A 17,106-nucleotide genomic window follows, 5' to 3' on the forward strand; every position below is an offset into this window, starting at 1 on the left:
TAGTGTATGGCCTCCGTGATTTGTAAGGACAGCACCAAGTCTTCTTGGCATGGAATGAACAAGTTGGCAACATATTGCAAAATCTATTTTTTTCATTCTTCAAGAACGACCTCTTTTAGAGCCTGGATGCTGGATGGAGAGTGATGCTCAACTTGTCTCTTCAAAATTCCCCATAGGTGTTTGATTGGGTTCAGATCAGGAGAAATACAGTTGTGTTCAAAATAATAGCAGTCAGACATCACTAACCTGATCAATCACTGTTTTTGGTAGAAATGATATTTCTACATGGCAAATAATTTACTAGCAGGTGTAGTAGAGTAATAGAAATCCAACAGACCCAACAGTCATGACATGCATGCTGTTGATTCTGTGTAATTGAATCACTAATTGAAAGGGGCATGTTCAAAATAATAGCAGTGTGGAGTTCTATTAGTGAGGTCATTCATTCTTTGAAAAATAGGTGGCAATTATTGCCCTTATTTAAGGAAGAAAGGCAGCAAATGTTGTACATGCTGGTTACAGTGCATTTCTCTCTGAAATTCTGAGGAAAATGGGTCGTTCCACACATTGTTCAGAAGAACAGCGTACCTTGATTAAAAAGTTGATTGGAGAGGGGAAAACATATAAAGAAGTGCAGAAAATGATAGGCTGCTCAGCTAAAATGATCGCAAATGCTTTAAAATGGCAACCAAAACCTGAAAGACGTGGAAGAAAGCGAAAAACTACCATTCGAATGGATAGAAGAATAGCCAAAATGGCAAAGACTCAGCCAACAATCAGCTCCAGGAAGATCAAAGAAGGTCTAAAGTTACCTGTGAGTACTGTTACAATTAGAAGATGCCTATGTGAAGCCAAGCTATCTGCAAGAAGCCCCCGCAAAGTCCCACTGTTGATAAAAAGACATGTGCTGAAGAGGTTACAATTTGCCAAAGAGCACATTGACTGGCCTAAAGAGAAATGGCGCAACATTTTGTGGACTGATGAAAGTAAGATTGTTCTTTTTGGGTCTAGTGGCCGGAGACAGTTTGTTAGACGACCCCCAAACACTGAATTCAAGCCACAGTACACTGTGAAGACAATGAAGCATGGTTGCGCAAGCATCATGATATGGGGGTGTTTCTCATACTACGGTGTTGGGCCTATTTATCGCATACCAGGGATCATGGATCAGTTTGAATACATCAGAATACTTGAAGAGGTCATGCTGCCTTATGCTGAAGAGGAAATGCCCTTAAAATGGTTTTTCCAACAAGACAATGACCCCAAACACACCAGTAAACGTGCAACATCTTGGTTCCAGACCAACAAGATTGACGTTATGGAGTGGCCAGCCCAATCCCCGGATCTTAATCCAATAGAAAACTTGTGGGGTGACATCAAAAATGCAGTTTCTGAGGCAAAACCAAGAAATAGAGAAGTAGGTTTTGGAATGTAGTCCAATCATCCTGGGCTGGAATACCTGTTCACAGGTGCCAGAAGTTGGTTGACCCCATGCAACACAGATGTACAGCAGTTCTCAGAAACAGTGCTTATACAACTAAATATTAATTAAGTGATTCAAAGGAAAGCAAAATTTTCAAACATTTTTCAGTTTATATAGTGAATGTTTGAGTTTGTAAAGAAGAATACAAACACTGCTATTTTTTTCAACAGTCTAATATTCACTTTTCTTCAATTTTTTTAGAGGAACAACATAAATTTTATATATTTTTCTTCATGTTTTGATTTGAAATAGAATGTGTAGTGTTCTCAATGCATTTGTGTGTATGGAAATAAAAGCTATTAGAAGGATTTTGAGCTTTATTCACTTTTTTCAACACACTGCTATTATTTTGAACACAACTGTACTTGGCCACTGCATCACCCTCACCCTGTTCTTCTTCAGAAATGCAACAGTGGCCTTATATGTGTGTTTTGGATCATTGTCATGTTAAAGAAGTGCAGGATGACCAAGGACATGGAATGATGGTAGCATCTTCTTTTTCAATATACTGTAGAGCAGTACATCTGTGAATTCATGATACCATCAATGAAATGCAGTTCCCTGACACCAGCAGCACTCATGCAACCCCACAGAAGGACACTGCCACAATTACATTTCAATGTTGGCACCATGAATTTTTCTTTGTACTCCTCACCTTTGCGACCCCATACAGTTTTGAAGCCATCCGTTTCAAAAACATTTATCTTGGTCTCATTCCTCAAGAGTAGAGTTCCAGTAGTCTTCTTTTTCAGCGTGGCCCTGGCAAATTCTAGGCGGGCTGTTTTGTGCATGGGCTTTAGGAGAGGCTTCCTTCGTGGATGACGCCCATGCATGCCATTCCTCTGCAGTGTATGCCATATTGTGTCACGGGAAACAATCACCCCAAGTTGGTTTTCTGCTTAATTAGCTAACGGCAATGGACTTGCATGGCGATTTTCTTCAACTCTTTTAATCAGAAGACGCTCCTGTGGAGCTGATAACTTCCGTGGATGGCATGAGGTCTCTGTAAGATGTTTGCAGTTCCATCTTTATTACATTTTTGTGTCACTTTCGATACTGTATTCTGACTGCTAAGTAAAGCTTTGCTGATCTTCTTGTAGCCTTCACCTTTCTTGTGTAAAGAAATTATTTTCTTTCTCAGGCCTTGTGACATTTCACTTCCATGTGGTGCCATTGCTGACAACATGAAATGGGAAGGGGTTTTCTTTGTGAAGTAATGTCCTTTTATAATCGGGTGTCTGCTGGACACCTGTTTAATGAATAATTAGACTCACTTGTAGTTGAATCTTGTTAATTAGGATTTTGTTGTGTAAAATTTAGCTTTGCTCCTAAGACTTTCATTGGGTTGTATTCATTTTTGCAACATGGTCTTGAATGAATTTGTTAGGAAAAATACTTTTATGTGTGTGCAAATTAACAAATCTTGTTCGCAATCAATGGCGCGCATTTGTGGGAGTATTTTGTAGTATAGTGTCCCATAGAAAATGTTAATTCTGAAAGGAAAGTAAAGATTGTCTGACAAATCTGTTGGGGTGTACTCATTTATGCTGAGCACTGTATATTAGAAAAGAGAAAACAACACATTTACATCATTTGCACATGTCTACTCTGCAGTGAACAGGAATACTTTTGTGAGTCGTTTTAAACAGTGATCATTGTGTTTTGTTTCGTGAGGTTTCAAATAAGAAATACCTATTTGAGAAACATAATGAATTGTTTTCTCAATTTCAGGTTCCCCAGTGAGTGCCCAGCCACTTATTATGGCCAAACCTGCACAGACTGCAAGTTTTGTGGCAAAGCCTTTGACATACATGTCTGCTTCAATCATGACCTCACAGCCCACAAGTCATGCTATACATGTTGTGCAGCAGGTTCCTACGGTCACAATGGTCCAGGTATTAACAACACCCACCAATTCTGCAAATGGATACATTACTGCAAACCAAAGACCTACTAGTGAGGTACATGGAACATTCATGGATTGTGGCGTTCCTGTCAGAGGTTAGTAAATAGTGGTTGTTTAAATAATTTTAAATGTGCTTATGTTTAATATTTACTGTGGTTCTTTGAAATGTGCAAAACTATCAATCTGTGACTGGGCAATAAGAGATTTGCATTTCCTTGTATGAATAAAATACCATATAGACCTGTTGTAGTGTTCTGTCCAACTTGTCTGATGGTATAAGTTGGCATGCTTGTGCCAATAGATTTATCCATTTTCTGCATAGTGGTGGAAGATCATTTCACAGATGCACAGAGGTTATTTGGCACTGCTTGATTTTAGTGAGCCAGGTATGTCTATCCATAGTACTGAGACTTTACGTTTATACAGTAGTGCAGTGACTAAAACTCCATACACATGTTGAGATGATCAGACAAATGGTTTTTTGTTTGCTTGCTAGTCTCTTATCGAAAGTGAAGAGATTACTAAAGTTACGAAAATTATTGTACAACAGAATAAAAATTTGGAAGTGATGTAATGTATTTGTATTGTATTTTTGGACAAAAACTGTACTGATTAAAGGAAAATCATGTGATCTGGAATCGTAGGAAAAATTTTCCTGCTTGTCCCTTCAAATATTTTTGGACAAAAGCTGTGTACTAATGATCAGATTATAGTATGATTGATTGCTTCAAAGCAGTATTTTTCATACAATTTTCTGATCTTGTGTATTAAGCTTTACTAAGGGTACATATGCTCAGATATTTTTCCTGTATTTGTTTTTAATTTTCTTCATCAAACGTTTGTCATCTCTGCAGCCATTGTGATCAATGAAATGTAGCTTCTATTCAAATTTAACTTATTGCTGTTTGTATTTCAAATACGGTGCTGTGGAATCCTACTTGTAGTACCCTTTTTGCTCTGTTTATAAAGCAATGAATTAGTCTTCACAAAGGTAATACTTGCATGAATGTACAACACCAATTCCCAAAAAATGTATGATGCTGTGTAAAATCTACATAAAAACAGAATTCAATGATTTTCAAATTTCATAAACCCATAGTTTATTCACAACAGAAAATAGAAAACAATTTTATAATAAATGTTTAAACTAAGAAAATGTACCATTTTGAGAAAAAAAATAAGGTAATTTTTAAATTGATGGTAGCAACATGCCTCAATCGTCAGGAGGCTGATCTAAAACCTGGATATATCTTTCAGCATTGATGGTGCCTTTCCAGATATGCAAGCTGCCCATTCCATACACACCTCCATACCGTCAGAGATGCATACATTTGTACTGAGTGCTGATAACAAACTGGAAGGTCCCTCTCCTCTTTAGTCCGAAGGACACGGTGCCTGTGGTTACCAAAAAGAATGTCAAATGTTGATTTGTTTGACCATAGAAAGATTTTCCACTTTGCAGCAGATGAGCCTGCCCTGCCATGTCAGTCCTTCACAGTATATGTTTGATGATCATGCTCCACCTGTTGGTGGTTCTTTTTAACCTAATAAAAAGGTGGTAAATTTTACAAACTGTCATTATATTTTTGGATGACTTATGCTTATTGATATGGTTTGGTACCTCTAAAGCCCCACTAGTTTTTCTTGGTTAGGGTCCTATTCAATATAACACTCATTCACAGTCCACTTTGAATGAAGAAACTACAAGTCCCGACAGCCTTATCGACTGTCTGCTTGTAATTCTCAATGAACTGCCACGGAGCTGTTAGCACTGTGGTAGTTCATTGATTCTTCCTGCCAGTATACCTGCGTCACCCTACATCCTGTACGGGCAAGCAGATATACTGACAGGTCTGCAGGAGACCTACATAGCACCAGCAATCTGCTGATTGCTGGTGCAATGATTTACAGGATCCCAAAACAAAAAATAATAAATGCACATTTTTTTACCTGCAAAAAAATTAGCATTTGCTATTTTTTGTGAAAAGGTGAATTTATCCTTTAAATGATCTCTGGCCGGCCCTGAGAAGGGCCAGAAGATCACAATCATCCAATATTGCATTTCTGCCTTATCCCTTGCGCATAGAGATTTCTCCAGATTCTCAGAATCGTTTGATATATTATGTACTGTAGATAATGAACTATTTAAAGTGGTTGCAAGTTTATGTTGAACATTATTCTGAAATTGTTCGACAATTTTTAGACGCAGCTATTCACAGATTGGTGAACTCTGACTCTCTAAGAAAAAAAGAAAATGACCTTTAATTTTTTTCTTTCAATTGTACATTTTCTCAGTTTAAATATTTGATATGTTTTCTATTTTCTGCTGTGATTAAAATGTGTTTATGCGATTTGCAAATCATTGTATTTTGTTTTTTTATGTAGATTTCATACAGCATTTCAACTTTATTGGAATTGGGGTTGTACAATACAATATATCTGAAACCCCAGAACAAAACTTTAAAACTTTGCAGCTCACACATTGTCATATGTGGTGGCTGCATTAGTTTGAAGATATCTTTATTGCAGTCCTTGGTGGTACCAAAATCATCATCCTTTTTTTTTTTTTTTTTAATTTCGAAATGTGCACATATCATATTTCACAGTATTTCAGAGTGTTCATGTGACAGAAGCAGCTCCTTTGCATCTATGCTGAGTTTGGCATGATTCCGTTTACAGCCCAGGTTTCAAACTGATGGCCCTCCAGCTGTTGCCAAACTACAAGTCCCATGAGGCATTGCAAGATTGACAGTTGCAAGCATGACTCCCAAAGGCAGAGACATGATGGGACTTGTAGTTTTGCAACAGCTGGAGGGCCACCAGTTTGACACCCCTGGTTTACAGCATCCAGCCAGTGCCATTGATGTATTTGTTCTATCCTCCCTTGCTGTCAGAAGCTGCTTACAGTCACTCCTGGCAAGGCTGGGAAGAGGACATGTCAGTGCTATCATCCCTAAATGCCAGGGGCTGCTGTTAATCACTCTTGGCTAGGCCAGGGGCATGTTATCATTGTCAACCATTGGTGCTGGGAGCTGTTGTCAGTCACTCCTGGCAGGACTGGGCAAGTGACATATCAGGACTATCATCTCTTGATGCTGAGAACCGCCATCAATCACTCCCAGGAGTGCTGGGCCAGGGGCATATCATCCTGTGATGTCACAGGCTAATTTTGCAACTGCAGGCTGCTGTTCCCACTGGGGGACACTGTATGTCTGTCAATGCTACCACAGGTCTGAACACAATACAGAGGACTGCCAACATCATGAGGTATTTATATGTAATAATGCGGCACATGGTATAGAAAAACATACATTTAGCAGCTTAACATGTTTGAGAATTGTTTGGTGGAAATATATTTTTAAGGTTTACATACAGTACACATTAAGGTTAAATATATTTTATGAAAATATAGAAAAAAATCTTTTGATCTTTCATCAGGAATTTTGTATCCTTGTAACTGCCTGTGGACTGAACTGAAATATCAAATAATGTTAACCGCTTTCTTAGCTGTCATCTGTGAACTGCAAAGCAATGCCCCTCTGTAGTGGAGATGGAGAAAGGAGGGGCAGTGTTTATAGTCCAGATCAGGAAAGCAACCTAGGGTAACAATGCTAATATTCCATACTGTATAGTAAGCATTGTTGCCCTAGGACTCAAAGTGTGTTTTTGGCAGAATCATAAGATGGAAATAAGGGAAAAGCCTGAAAAAAAAAACGAATGCAGGAACCACATCTAAGAATTGGAAAGCTGTCATAAATTTACATTTTTAATTTTGGGTTTAGATACGCTTTACATGAATAAGATTTTGTTCAGCAATACTGTACCCGATCAGTGTAGACAAAAATGTAAATGTTTTCCAATATTGCAATGTGCACTTATTGGAAAAGCTGCAAAGCACACAAGGAATCCAGGAAGTTAAGAGATTGCGAACAGACAGGCAGAACTTAAAACATGAACGATTTTTATTGGATTGGCAAAAATAACTATTGTTTATATTGCTATTACAGAGCTGATGTTCTAAAATGAAAGCGTATGCTGTGATAATAGATATCCTGACAGTGTTTTCTATCATTTTGCAGGTGCAAAAGAAGACATAAACACTATAACCTTTCCCACAGTTCCTATTCTTCCCACTGCTAGCAGAGTTATTCAGACAGTGGCAAGTCCTTTGTCTCAAGGCATTCCTGGGCAAAAACTTACCCTCTTACAACCTGCTGCTCCTCTCAGTTTAATGCAGAATCATCCACCACCATTGAACACAAGTGGAAAAGAAATGACTACTGCCAGTCTAGCCGGAAGTATTTATGGTATGAATTTGAAAATATGCAGTTCTGCTCAGAAGGAAATGGAAAATTGCACATAGGCTATGTACAGTTACCTCATGACAGCTGTTTATTTATGGATCATGTGCCCCCCCTCATCAAACTCCAACCTGGTAGCTAAAATATATATCTGAAAGCCATGCATAGGCTTTTAGACTGCTCTTTGATTCATCTTCATTCTTTGTAAGGTTTGCTGGTTTTCAATGAACACGTTTTTTTTGTTTTGTATTTGTTTTTTTAGAGTGTGTGCCTAAGCATATTTTAATATGTTGCAATGACTGGTGGACTTGCAGTACAATAGATGGCTTGGGATGGTCTATTTCAGGTGCAAAAGACAATGAACCACATACTCCTTGACCAAATTTTAGATCTATTTTATTTCAAACAATTGTTCTATGTTTTCTTAAGTAGATATTTTTGTAATTAGAAAAATATTTTTAATAATGAGATGTTAAAATTCATGTAAAGTCAAAACTTTTTTTTTCTCTCCTATCGTCTACTGCAAAACACAGCTTTGATCATAATAAGCAACATAGTGTTATACTGTCACCTACAGTTGAAATGGGCACTAAGCACATCGCAAACTGAAGGCCAGCCCACTAAGACTAGGTTCACACCTATGCAGTTTGCGTTTGATCCATTTTTGCATTGCTTTTTGTGTGCGTTTTTGATGTGTTTTTTTTTTTCTTGTTGCTAGGCAGACTAAAATACAAAAAGCATCAAAAACGCACTACATGCTTTTTTGCAGCGTCTCCATTGAATTCTATAGAACCAAAAATGCAACCTTTTGCCTTTAAAAAAGTCTGTGACCCTTTCCAAAAAACGCCCTGGGTGAAAACACGGAGATGTGAACGTGTTCCATAGGAAATCATGTTAAATGGACTGTAGTGTGTTTCTGCAAAACGCTTAGATGTGAACCTAGACTTAAAGTGGTTATGAAGGCTGAAGGTCATGCATTTAGGTAAAAAAACCTTCTGCGTGCAATTTCCCCCTAAACCCCCCCTCTCCCCAATACTTACCTGAGCCCGATACAGATCCAGCGATGTGCATGAGAGTTGCTGATCTCCCAGCTCTCTGCCTCCTCATTGGCTGAGACAAAGCAGCAAGAGCCATTGGCTCCTGCTGCTATCAATCAAAGCCAGTGAGGAGGGGGTGGGGCTGAGCCCCTTTTGGACACAAAGAACAGGACATGCATGATTGCCTGCACAGCAAGCAGTTTGCTATGGGGGCACTGGGCAGGGGACCCAAGATGAGGAAGATTGCAGTTGCTCTGCACAGAGCAGGCAAGTATATAACATGTTTGTTATTTTTAAAAAATAAAAACTGTACATTTTAGTATCACTTTAAGGCTATTACACTTACTACCTCAAAATTGCTGTTTTGCTTAGTATCCTAAGGAGATTGGATGGGTTTTCTTCAGTTCTGAAGTTTTTTCTGTTCATTTGGAAGATTTTTCTATGATCATTAGCTGCTGGTAGATTCAAGCTGGTTACTCAAAGCCTGGAAATATCTTCCATCAGCCAATGAGCACATGTTTTCCCAATTCATTAAACCTAAGTTTAGGTAAAAAATCAGCACAAAGGACCATACTTACTTTTAATCCAAAGTGTCCCTTATGCTTGTGTAGACTGTCATAATTGAAATATTTTGTCCTCTACCCTCTTTCTTCATACCCAGCAACTATAATCTCCCATTGCTGAGTGGGTTAATAGAGCTGAGGGGAACTGTCACAGACATTCAACAAGAGTGCTGACTATGCCTGCTCTTTCTTCCCCCTTCCTCCATTCATAGAAGCTGCACTATAGCTTCTATGAATGAAGAACTATCTATGACTGGAGGATGGGCAGATAAATGAGTGCTTTTCATTCATGGAAGCTATAGTACAGCTTCTATAAATGGAGGACGGGTGGTGGAAAGGGTGGTCACAGTCTGCATTCTTGGTGAGTGCCTGTGACCGATCCTGGCACTTTTAACACCTGCAGCACTGGAAGATTGCGGCTGCGGGGTATTGGGGGGCAGAGGACAGAGGATTTCAAATATGACAGTTGGTACCAGCACCGGGCAGATTAAATGTAAGTACTGTTTCTTGTGCTGATTTTTTAAAAAATTAGTTCTAAACTTGAACGTTAGGTATACTGGTGTTCCTTCTGACAACCATGAATTTTTTAAGTTTTCCAGCGTTCCATTTAGCACAGTACTTCGTTTTCAGGTCAGATCAGTATTTCTCAGGATTCTCTGAAGAAGAGGTATCAGGTTTTCGGCAGTGTCCCTATTCCTGTCTCTGAAGACTCACTAATGCTACAAGTGTTGTATTTATTCCTGAAGCAGATGTAGCTGACTAGCCATTGTGAAGGGGTTAAAACTGTCCATTTCTGCTGAGGCTTGCCTTATATTTTATTGTAATTTTTAAGCTGGCCATATATGAGAGCCCTGCTTTTTTATCACTATCTTGGGTTGTATTTCTGCTATGAGAAACAGAGAAACTGTAAGTCCAGCACCCAGGCGCTGTTTCTACCCAAACCGCTATTTTAACATTCCTGCCTCCTTCTCTGATAATAATGCAGCATGGAATTTGAGTAAGTGACTTTGAGCCCTGGCCCTGTGCCAGCTGCAGGGGAATGGTAAGTGTTTTCTGTGTCCGCCACTCGTTGCGTTTACGCTGGAGGTGTCCCCTCAGCCCTGTTTGGACTTTTAGTTCTACTTCCAGATACTATAGTACATTGCACCTTTCACAGACTACCCTGGGATCACTGTGGCTTGAGTGAAATTTTGTCTGTGCAATGGCTTTATATGGGCTGCATCCCTTATCTTGGTACACGAATGGTTGAGAATGGATGACTAGCTTGCTCCTTCTCCTTGTAAAGGAGGATCCATAGTTAAAAAGTTACCCAGTACAAGTTAGAGAAGATCTAAAGCATAAATGTTAAAGTCTAACTGCCTATGATCCTTCTACAACTTCTACCTAAGCTACCTGTTCCAATTAGAATGCCAGATTGTGCTGTTATTAGACGATTATTAAGAGTCCAGGGCCCCTTAGGGAAGGTCTGCAAACAAGAGGCTGATAAATGACTGTCAAAGCAGACTGCCTGCTATGTGCAGAACGCTGCTGTGGGTACAGTGTCTGGCATCCTGTACAGCAGATTCCACACAATTCTTGGTGCAGTACCTATAATACTCCATTGAAAATTCATCAACTGGATGCAACACACTTCTTCTGCTGTTCAACTACCTGCTGGTATGAGCAGTACACTGTTTTGGGTGCAATGACTGAAAACGTGTTACTGATTTCCTTAAAGACTTGCTGTTGACTGCTTTTACTAACTACCTGCTGTTTTTTTTGCAGGACCCAGTTCTAGATTCAATGTCTGGTATTATTTGCTGCTATGTTCACTAATCACATGCTATATACTGCATCTGCAAACTTAAATGAAAAAGTGACAAATAGCTTGTCTACTCTTCTTGTAACAAGTGGTCTCGCATACATAAAGCCTTGACCATTCTCATAGTAGACTGTTTATGACGTTCCCCATTGATAGGCAGTTGGAAGCAATTACTTGATTCATCTTACTCCTTTATTGGTTTTGCTCGTCAAACCAAACTTGCCTCTGCACTCTTTTCCCAATATTTACCTATTGGTAAAATCCCTAAGTAGGGACCTACCGGCAGCTGACATTAAAGTAGTTGTGAACTCAATGCATAACTTATCCTGTCCATATTCTAATTTCTAAAAATGTGTCTTTAACCACTTGCCCTCCAGGGGATTTACCCGCCTTCCTGACCAGGCCATTTTTTACGTGAAAGTTATAGCATCTACAAAAATGTCGGAATTTATACTGGAATTTTTATTTATTTTTACTGGTAATGGCGGCAATCAGTGACTTATTGCGAGACTGCGGTGGGCATTCTGACACTGGGGGGAGAACTGACTAACTGCCACTGACATCCCCAGTGACATTAATACAGTGATCTGTGCTAATAAAAAGCACTGACACTACTAATGACACTGGGCAGGAAGGGATTAACATCTGAGGCGATCAAAGGGTTAACTGTGTGCTGTGTGTGTTTTACTGGGGAAGCAAGCTGCTTTGTATAGCTTTGCTGTGCAGAGCAATACAAAGCAGCTTGTCATGCTGATGGGGGAGAGAGCTCCGCTGACGATCACCAAGTCCCTGCCGAGAATCGGCAGTTGACATGCCAAGGAGCCAATAGCGGTATATAGACGTGATTTTTTTGCATCCCTGCAGTACTACTATAGGGCAGTCGGGAAGTGGTTTAATAATCCATACATTTAAATAAAAAACAGTGTGTGTCTGTCTACCTTACTGATCATTGTGTATACAAATCACATATCTGCGCATCACGCTCCTGAAGGTGGGCACATGTCATTTCCTAACAACATTTGGATTTAGCACTATCAAGGGTCCGGTGTTTGTCCTGTCTGTTCTTTTTCATCATCTTACTAATAGTTTTCTGATTCATACTTTCCTTCAAGGGGATGTACATGTTGCTCACCCTGTTTGACCACACTCCAGGCTGGAGAATTAAATCTAGTATTGTCAGTTAGTATTAGATAGGTTAGTATTGAACCTGTTTGGATCATTTCCTTGACTTTGTTATCCTAAGATAAGCTTTCCTTTTGCCATCACTTCGACTGAAAGAGTATGATTTTATCAAGGTGGTTTTGAAACTGTGGACCTCTTATTTTTGCCCAAAGTGGTCTAGGCTTTTCGCCTTGAGTATATTGTGTTTCCTACTTTGTGTGGCAGAAGGAGATTTTTCATTGAGGGCATGCCTACTGTGATGGGTGAAGCCTGGACCCCTAATGGGCCAGGCAACATAGATTATTATTATTATTACTATTATACAGGATTTATATAGCACCAACAGTTTGCTCAGCACTTTTACAATATAACGGGAGATAATACAGCGACAATACAGTTCAAAACAAGAGGGTTAGGAGGGCCCTGCTCCTTGGAGCTAACAATCTAAGAGGGAGGGGCTAGTGGTACAAAAGGTAATAAATGTGGGGGGTGGACTGGTAGGAGGAATAGAAGATTCCATTATTAGCTGAGGGCAGGATAGGCTTCCCTGAAGAGAGAGGTTTTCAGAGATCGCCTAAATGTGAACAGAGTAGGCGATAGTCTGATAAATTGGGGTAGAGAGTTCCAGAGGATGGGGGAAGCTCTGGAGAAGTCCTGGAGATGAGCATGGGAGGAGGAGACCAGGGAGCTAGAGGGTAGTAGGTCATGCGAGGAGCGGAGAGTACAGTTTGGGTAATATTTGGAGACAAGATTGGTGATGTAATTTGGGGCAGAGTTATAAATGGCTTTATATGTTAATGTTTTGAATTTTATCTTTTGAGCAATGGGAAGCCAGTGGAGGGATTGGCAGAGAGGGGTGGCAAATATGGAACTGTTAGTAAGGTGGATGAGTCTGGCAGCAGCATTCATGATAGACTGAAGAGGGGATATCCTGCGATGAGCTAGGCCAATGAGGGAGTTACAATAGTCAAGGCGAGAGATAAACAGGGAGTGAATAAGTTGCTTAGTAGTGTCAGAGGTTAAGAATGGCCATATCTTGGAGATGTTGCGGAGGTGAAGTCTACAAGATTTGGACAGCGATTGGATTTGGGGCTGAAAGGACAGATGGGAGTCTAGGATTACACATAGCACCCTGGCATGAGGGGAGGGACTGATGGTTGTGTTTATTGACCTTGATGGAGAAGTCAGGGAAGGGGGCACGGGCTGGAGGGAATAGTATGAGCTCAGTTTTGGAAAGATTGAGTTTGAGGAAGTGGAGTGATATCCATGCCGATATGTCACTTAGTAGGTTAGTAATGCAAGAGGAGACTGAAGGGGTGAGGTGAGGAGTAGAAAGATAGATTTGTGTGTCATCAGCATAGAGATGGTACTTAAAGCCATGGGAGTTTAGCAAGTGACCAAGGGAGGAAGTGTAGATGGAGAAGAGAAGAGGTCCAAGGACAGAACCTTGAGGGACACCTACAGAAATGGGGAGTAGAGAGGAGGAGACATAGTTATAGGTAACACTGAAGGAGTGCTACGATTGGTAGGAGGAGAACCAGGAGAGAGCAGAGTCTCGAAGGCCAAGAGAGTAGAGTTTTTTGAGGAGGAGGGATGGTCAACAGTATCAAAAGCCACAGAGAGGTCGAGTAGTAGGAGTACGGAGTAATGGCCATTGGTTTTAGCAGTTAGTAGATCATTAGTGAGTTTTAGGAAGACAGTTTCTGTGGAGTGTAGTGCGCGAAAGCCAGAATGTAAAGGATCAAGAAGGTTATTGTGAGTGAGGTAGGAGTTGAGGCGATTGTAGACTAAGCGTTCTAAGAGTTTCGAGGTAAACGGGAGCAGGGAGATGGGTCTTAAGTTGTTCAGGTTGGTGGAGTCCAGGGAGGGATTTTTAAGTGTGGGAGTGATGTGTGCATACTTTAGAGGAGTGGGGAAGGCATCGTTCGAGAGGGAGAGATTGAAGATGTGAGTGAGGGAGCATAGGATAGAAGAAGAGGGTGACCGTAGTAGTTGTAAGGGGACAGGATCCAGAGGGCAGGTAGTGAGACTTAGGAGAACCTTAGTGACTTCCAGGGTGGATTTGATTTAAATCAAACTGAGTTAAATCACGATTTAAATCACTAGTCAGTAAGGCTTGATTTAAATCATAGTTTTCTACATAAAGACTAACTCTTGCTGGTATAACTTTATTATGCAAGTAGATGAAGATTTTTAGAATAACAACTTTTCATATTAGTTTTTTATCCCCAGTTTAATAGGTTAATCATTCATATTTGGACAACTTTTCTGTTGTACTTAGGAAGGAGAAAAATAATCATTACCTTAATAATAACAATTTAAATAGATTTATTCAACTGAAACAATAACATTACAGCATATGTTATTTGCTTAAACAAACATCCATGTTTGTTAACTAATTTGGCTAAACAAAATATATATATTTTAAGAAACGTAGACTGTCAGCCCCTTCCTCCTCACACTTCGTTTTACTTTCTTCTTATGCAGATCTATTCCACTCCAAACAATCAGAAAAATATTGTTTCTATTCTATTCACTGAACTTCTTGAAACTTAGCACTGAAGGGGTTGATTCTGTATTCATAGGTTTGTAGAAGTTAGGATTAAGGTCTTTTTCTTATTTCTGTTCATGTTATAACATTTTTGCTGTGAAGAAGAGGCATGTGATCTCCGCTGAGTCAAATTCAGTTTTGAGAACTGCAAAAGTAAACCAAGCATCTGTGATAATATCTTGTAGGCAGAGAAACTGCCCAATAATCTTACAAAAACCTCTGGAAGAGCATGACATTGTGAATGGATTCATGGAATTTATTTACCAAAAAAATTAAACATATACAGCCTTTTTCTACATAATTAAAAAACTAATCTTTATTTCATGATGGAATAACCTTTGGATGGTAATATATTTTCCTCAAAAAGCATTTTATTTTAAAAAATCCGATTTAAAAAGAAAAATCCGTTTTTTTTTTTTTGTTTTTTTTTTTTTTGTTTTTTTTTTTTAAATCATTGATTTTTATCCACCCTGGTGACCTCTTTGGTAGTAGTAAGGTCAAAAGAGGAAAGTGCTGGGGGACGTTTAGAATAAGGTATGCCAGGTAGGATAGATGTCTGTGCAGTGGAGATGCCCCTACGAATTGCATCAATCGTGTTTTTGAAATGATTTGCAATCTCATAAGCAGTGAGTGAGGTACTGGCTGGAGGTGGAGAAAGTAGAGAGTTAACTGTAGAAAAGAGACGACGAGGACTGGATGACAAGCTATTGATGAGAATGACAAAGTAGGCTTGTTTGGCAGCATGGAGGGAGGAATTGTATGTTAAGAAAGCAGATTTATATAGGGTGAAAGCTTGCTGAGATTTGGTTTTATGCCACAATCGCTCCAGCGCACGACTATGTCACTTAAATTTCTGGTGTCGTCAGTCTGCCAAAGTTGTTTTGGTCGGGGCCTGATGCTTCGTGTAGTTAGAGGAGCAATTGAGTCTAATGTGGATGAAAGTGAACTGTTGTAGACAGCAGTGGCCAGGTCAGGGCAGGACAGGGGAGAGATTCTGTCATAGAGGCGGTCAGTTGCAGAGTGGAAAAGAGAAGGGTTAATGTTGTGAGAGTTTCTGCGGGTAATTGTTTGCTGCTTGGAGGGATAGGTGTTTGAAGACAAGGACACTGAAGGTGATGAGATTGTGATCAGAAAGAGGAAAGGGGGTGTTTGTGAGGTTGTTGGGAGTGCAACAATGGGAGAAAACAAGGTCTAATGTATTTCCATCAGAGTGAGTGGAGGACTGTGTCCATTCTGTGAAGGCAAAAGATGAGATTAGGTTGAAGAGTTGGGATGTAACCGGGTTGTTCACATTAATGGGGATGTTAAAGTCTCCAAGAACGATAGTGGGTATTTCAGAGGAGAGAAAGTAGGGTAGCCAAGCAGAGAAGTAAGGCAGGGTTTCCTGTATTCTAGACCAGTTACTGGCTATTAATACATAGTGTGTAGTGCTTGGCAAACAATGCGGATACAAAGACAGAGGAATGGGGAGTTATTCACTTTGTTTTACTTGGTGGTCTTTTTCCCATTCGGACTTAGTTTTTGGATGATGACGTAGTTGTGACACTCCTTGGCTGTCACCCAACATACCTGATGAAAATGTATACAACACATTTGCTGCACTTCTGCTGCTTTCTGTTACGGAGACACAGGAACACAAGGACAAAAACAGATTTCTATGCCACAAGGTCAGAATTTTTCAGAAAACTTTCTAAACACTTAGAACCTTCAGTTTCAAGGGGACAAAAATGCTACACTTCCCTGACTACAGCTACTGGATATTATAAGCTACAAGCTATGGCTTTTTGACCAATGCTCTCCACTGTTGACACCCTGAATGATGCGGAGCAAACTGGTCTTTGCCTAGTAGCACCTGATTCTCCACAGCCAAAACAAGGCCCTATGGACACTAAGAGGCTGACAAAACCAAAAAGACTTTTCCTATCCAAACACAAATTGAATGTATAATATATAAGGATTGGCCTAAACCTGAAAGGATATTCACGCTTCTTAAACTCTTTGCTGGAATATATCCTATGGGAAGAAAATTTAAGAACAGCACGGGTTGTTCCAGTTGTAGATCCTGCCGTTTAAATCATAAACAACTTACCGTTCCTATTGAGGGTGTTGCCTCTTTCAAGGATTCTGTTGATAGATGTTTTGAAGACCTCTTAAGGGCCTTCTTTGCCCTTGCAGATCCAGCCCTGCAGCTGTCAATTGCTGCCAGACTATTGCTAACTGTGCAAACAAATGAATAGACGCTAGAAGCCTGTCTCTGATTAGCCTGCTTTCTTGGAACAATTGCAGCTGCTGCCCCAGTCTTA

The 17,106-nt window shown here is 39.9% G+C and overlaps 1 protein-coding gene across 2 annotated transcripts in view; it reads left to right on the forward strand.

Moving 5' to 3' along the window:
* LOC149472142 (forkhead box protein K1-like) overlaps nt 1-17,106 on the forward strand; it is a 165,156-nt gene that overhangs the window by 117,117 nt on the left and 30,933 nt on the right. For both annotated transcript variants that reach the window (XM_089691603.1, XM_089691607.1), the window contains exons 7-8: nt 3,215-3,484; nt 7,469-7,696. In XM_089691603.1, coding sequence (XP_089547729.1) covers nt 3,215-3,484; nt 7,469-7,696 — 498 coding nt within the window. The remainder of the gene's footprint in view (nt 1-3,214; nt 3,485-7,468; nt 7,697-17,106) is intronic.

The sequence above is a fragment of the Staurois parvus genome, unplaced genomic scaffold (assembly GCF_062004578.1).
Source record: "Staurois parvus isolate SC_StPar_1 unplaced genomic scaffold, SC_StPar_1.0 ptg000022l, whole genome shotgun sequence".
Taxonomy (NCBI): domain Eukaryota; kingdom Metazoa; phylum Chordata; class Amphibia; order Anura; family Ranidae; genus Staurois; species Staurois parvus.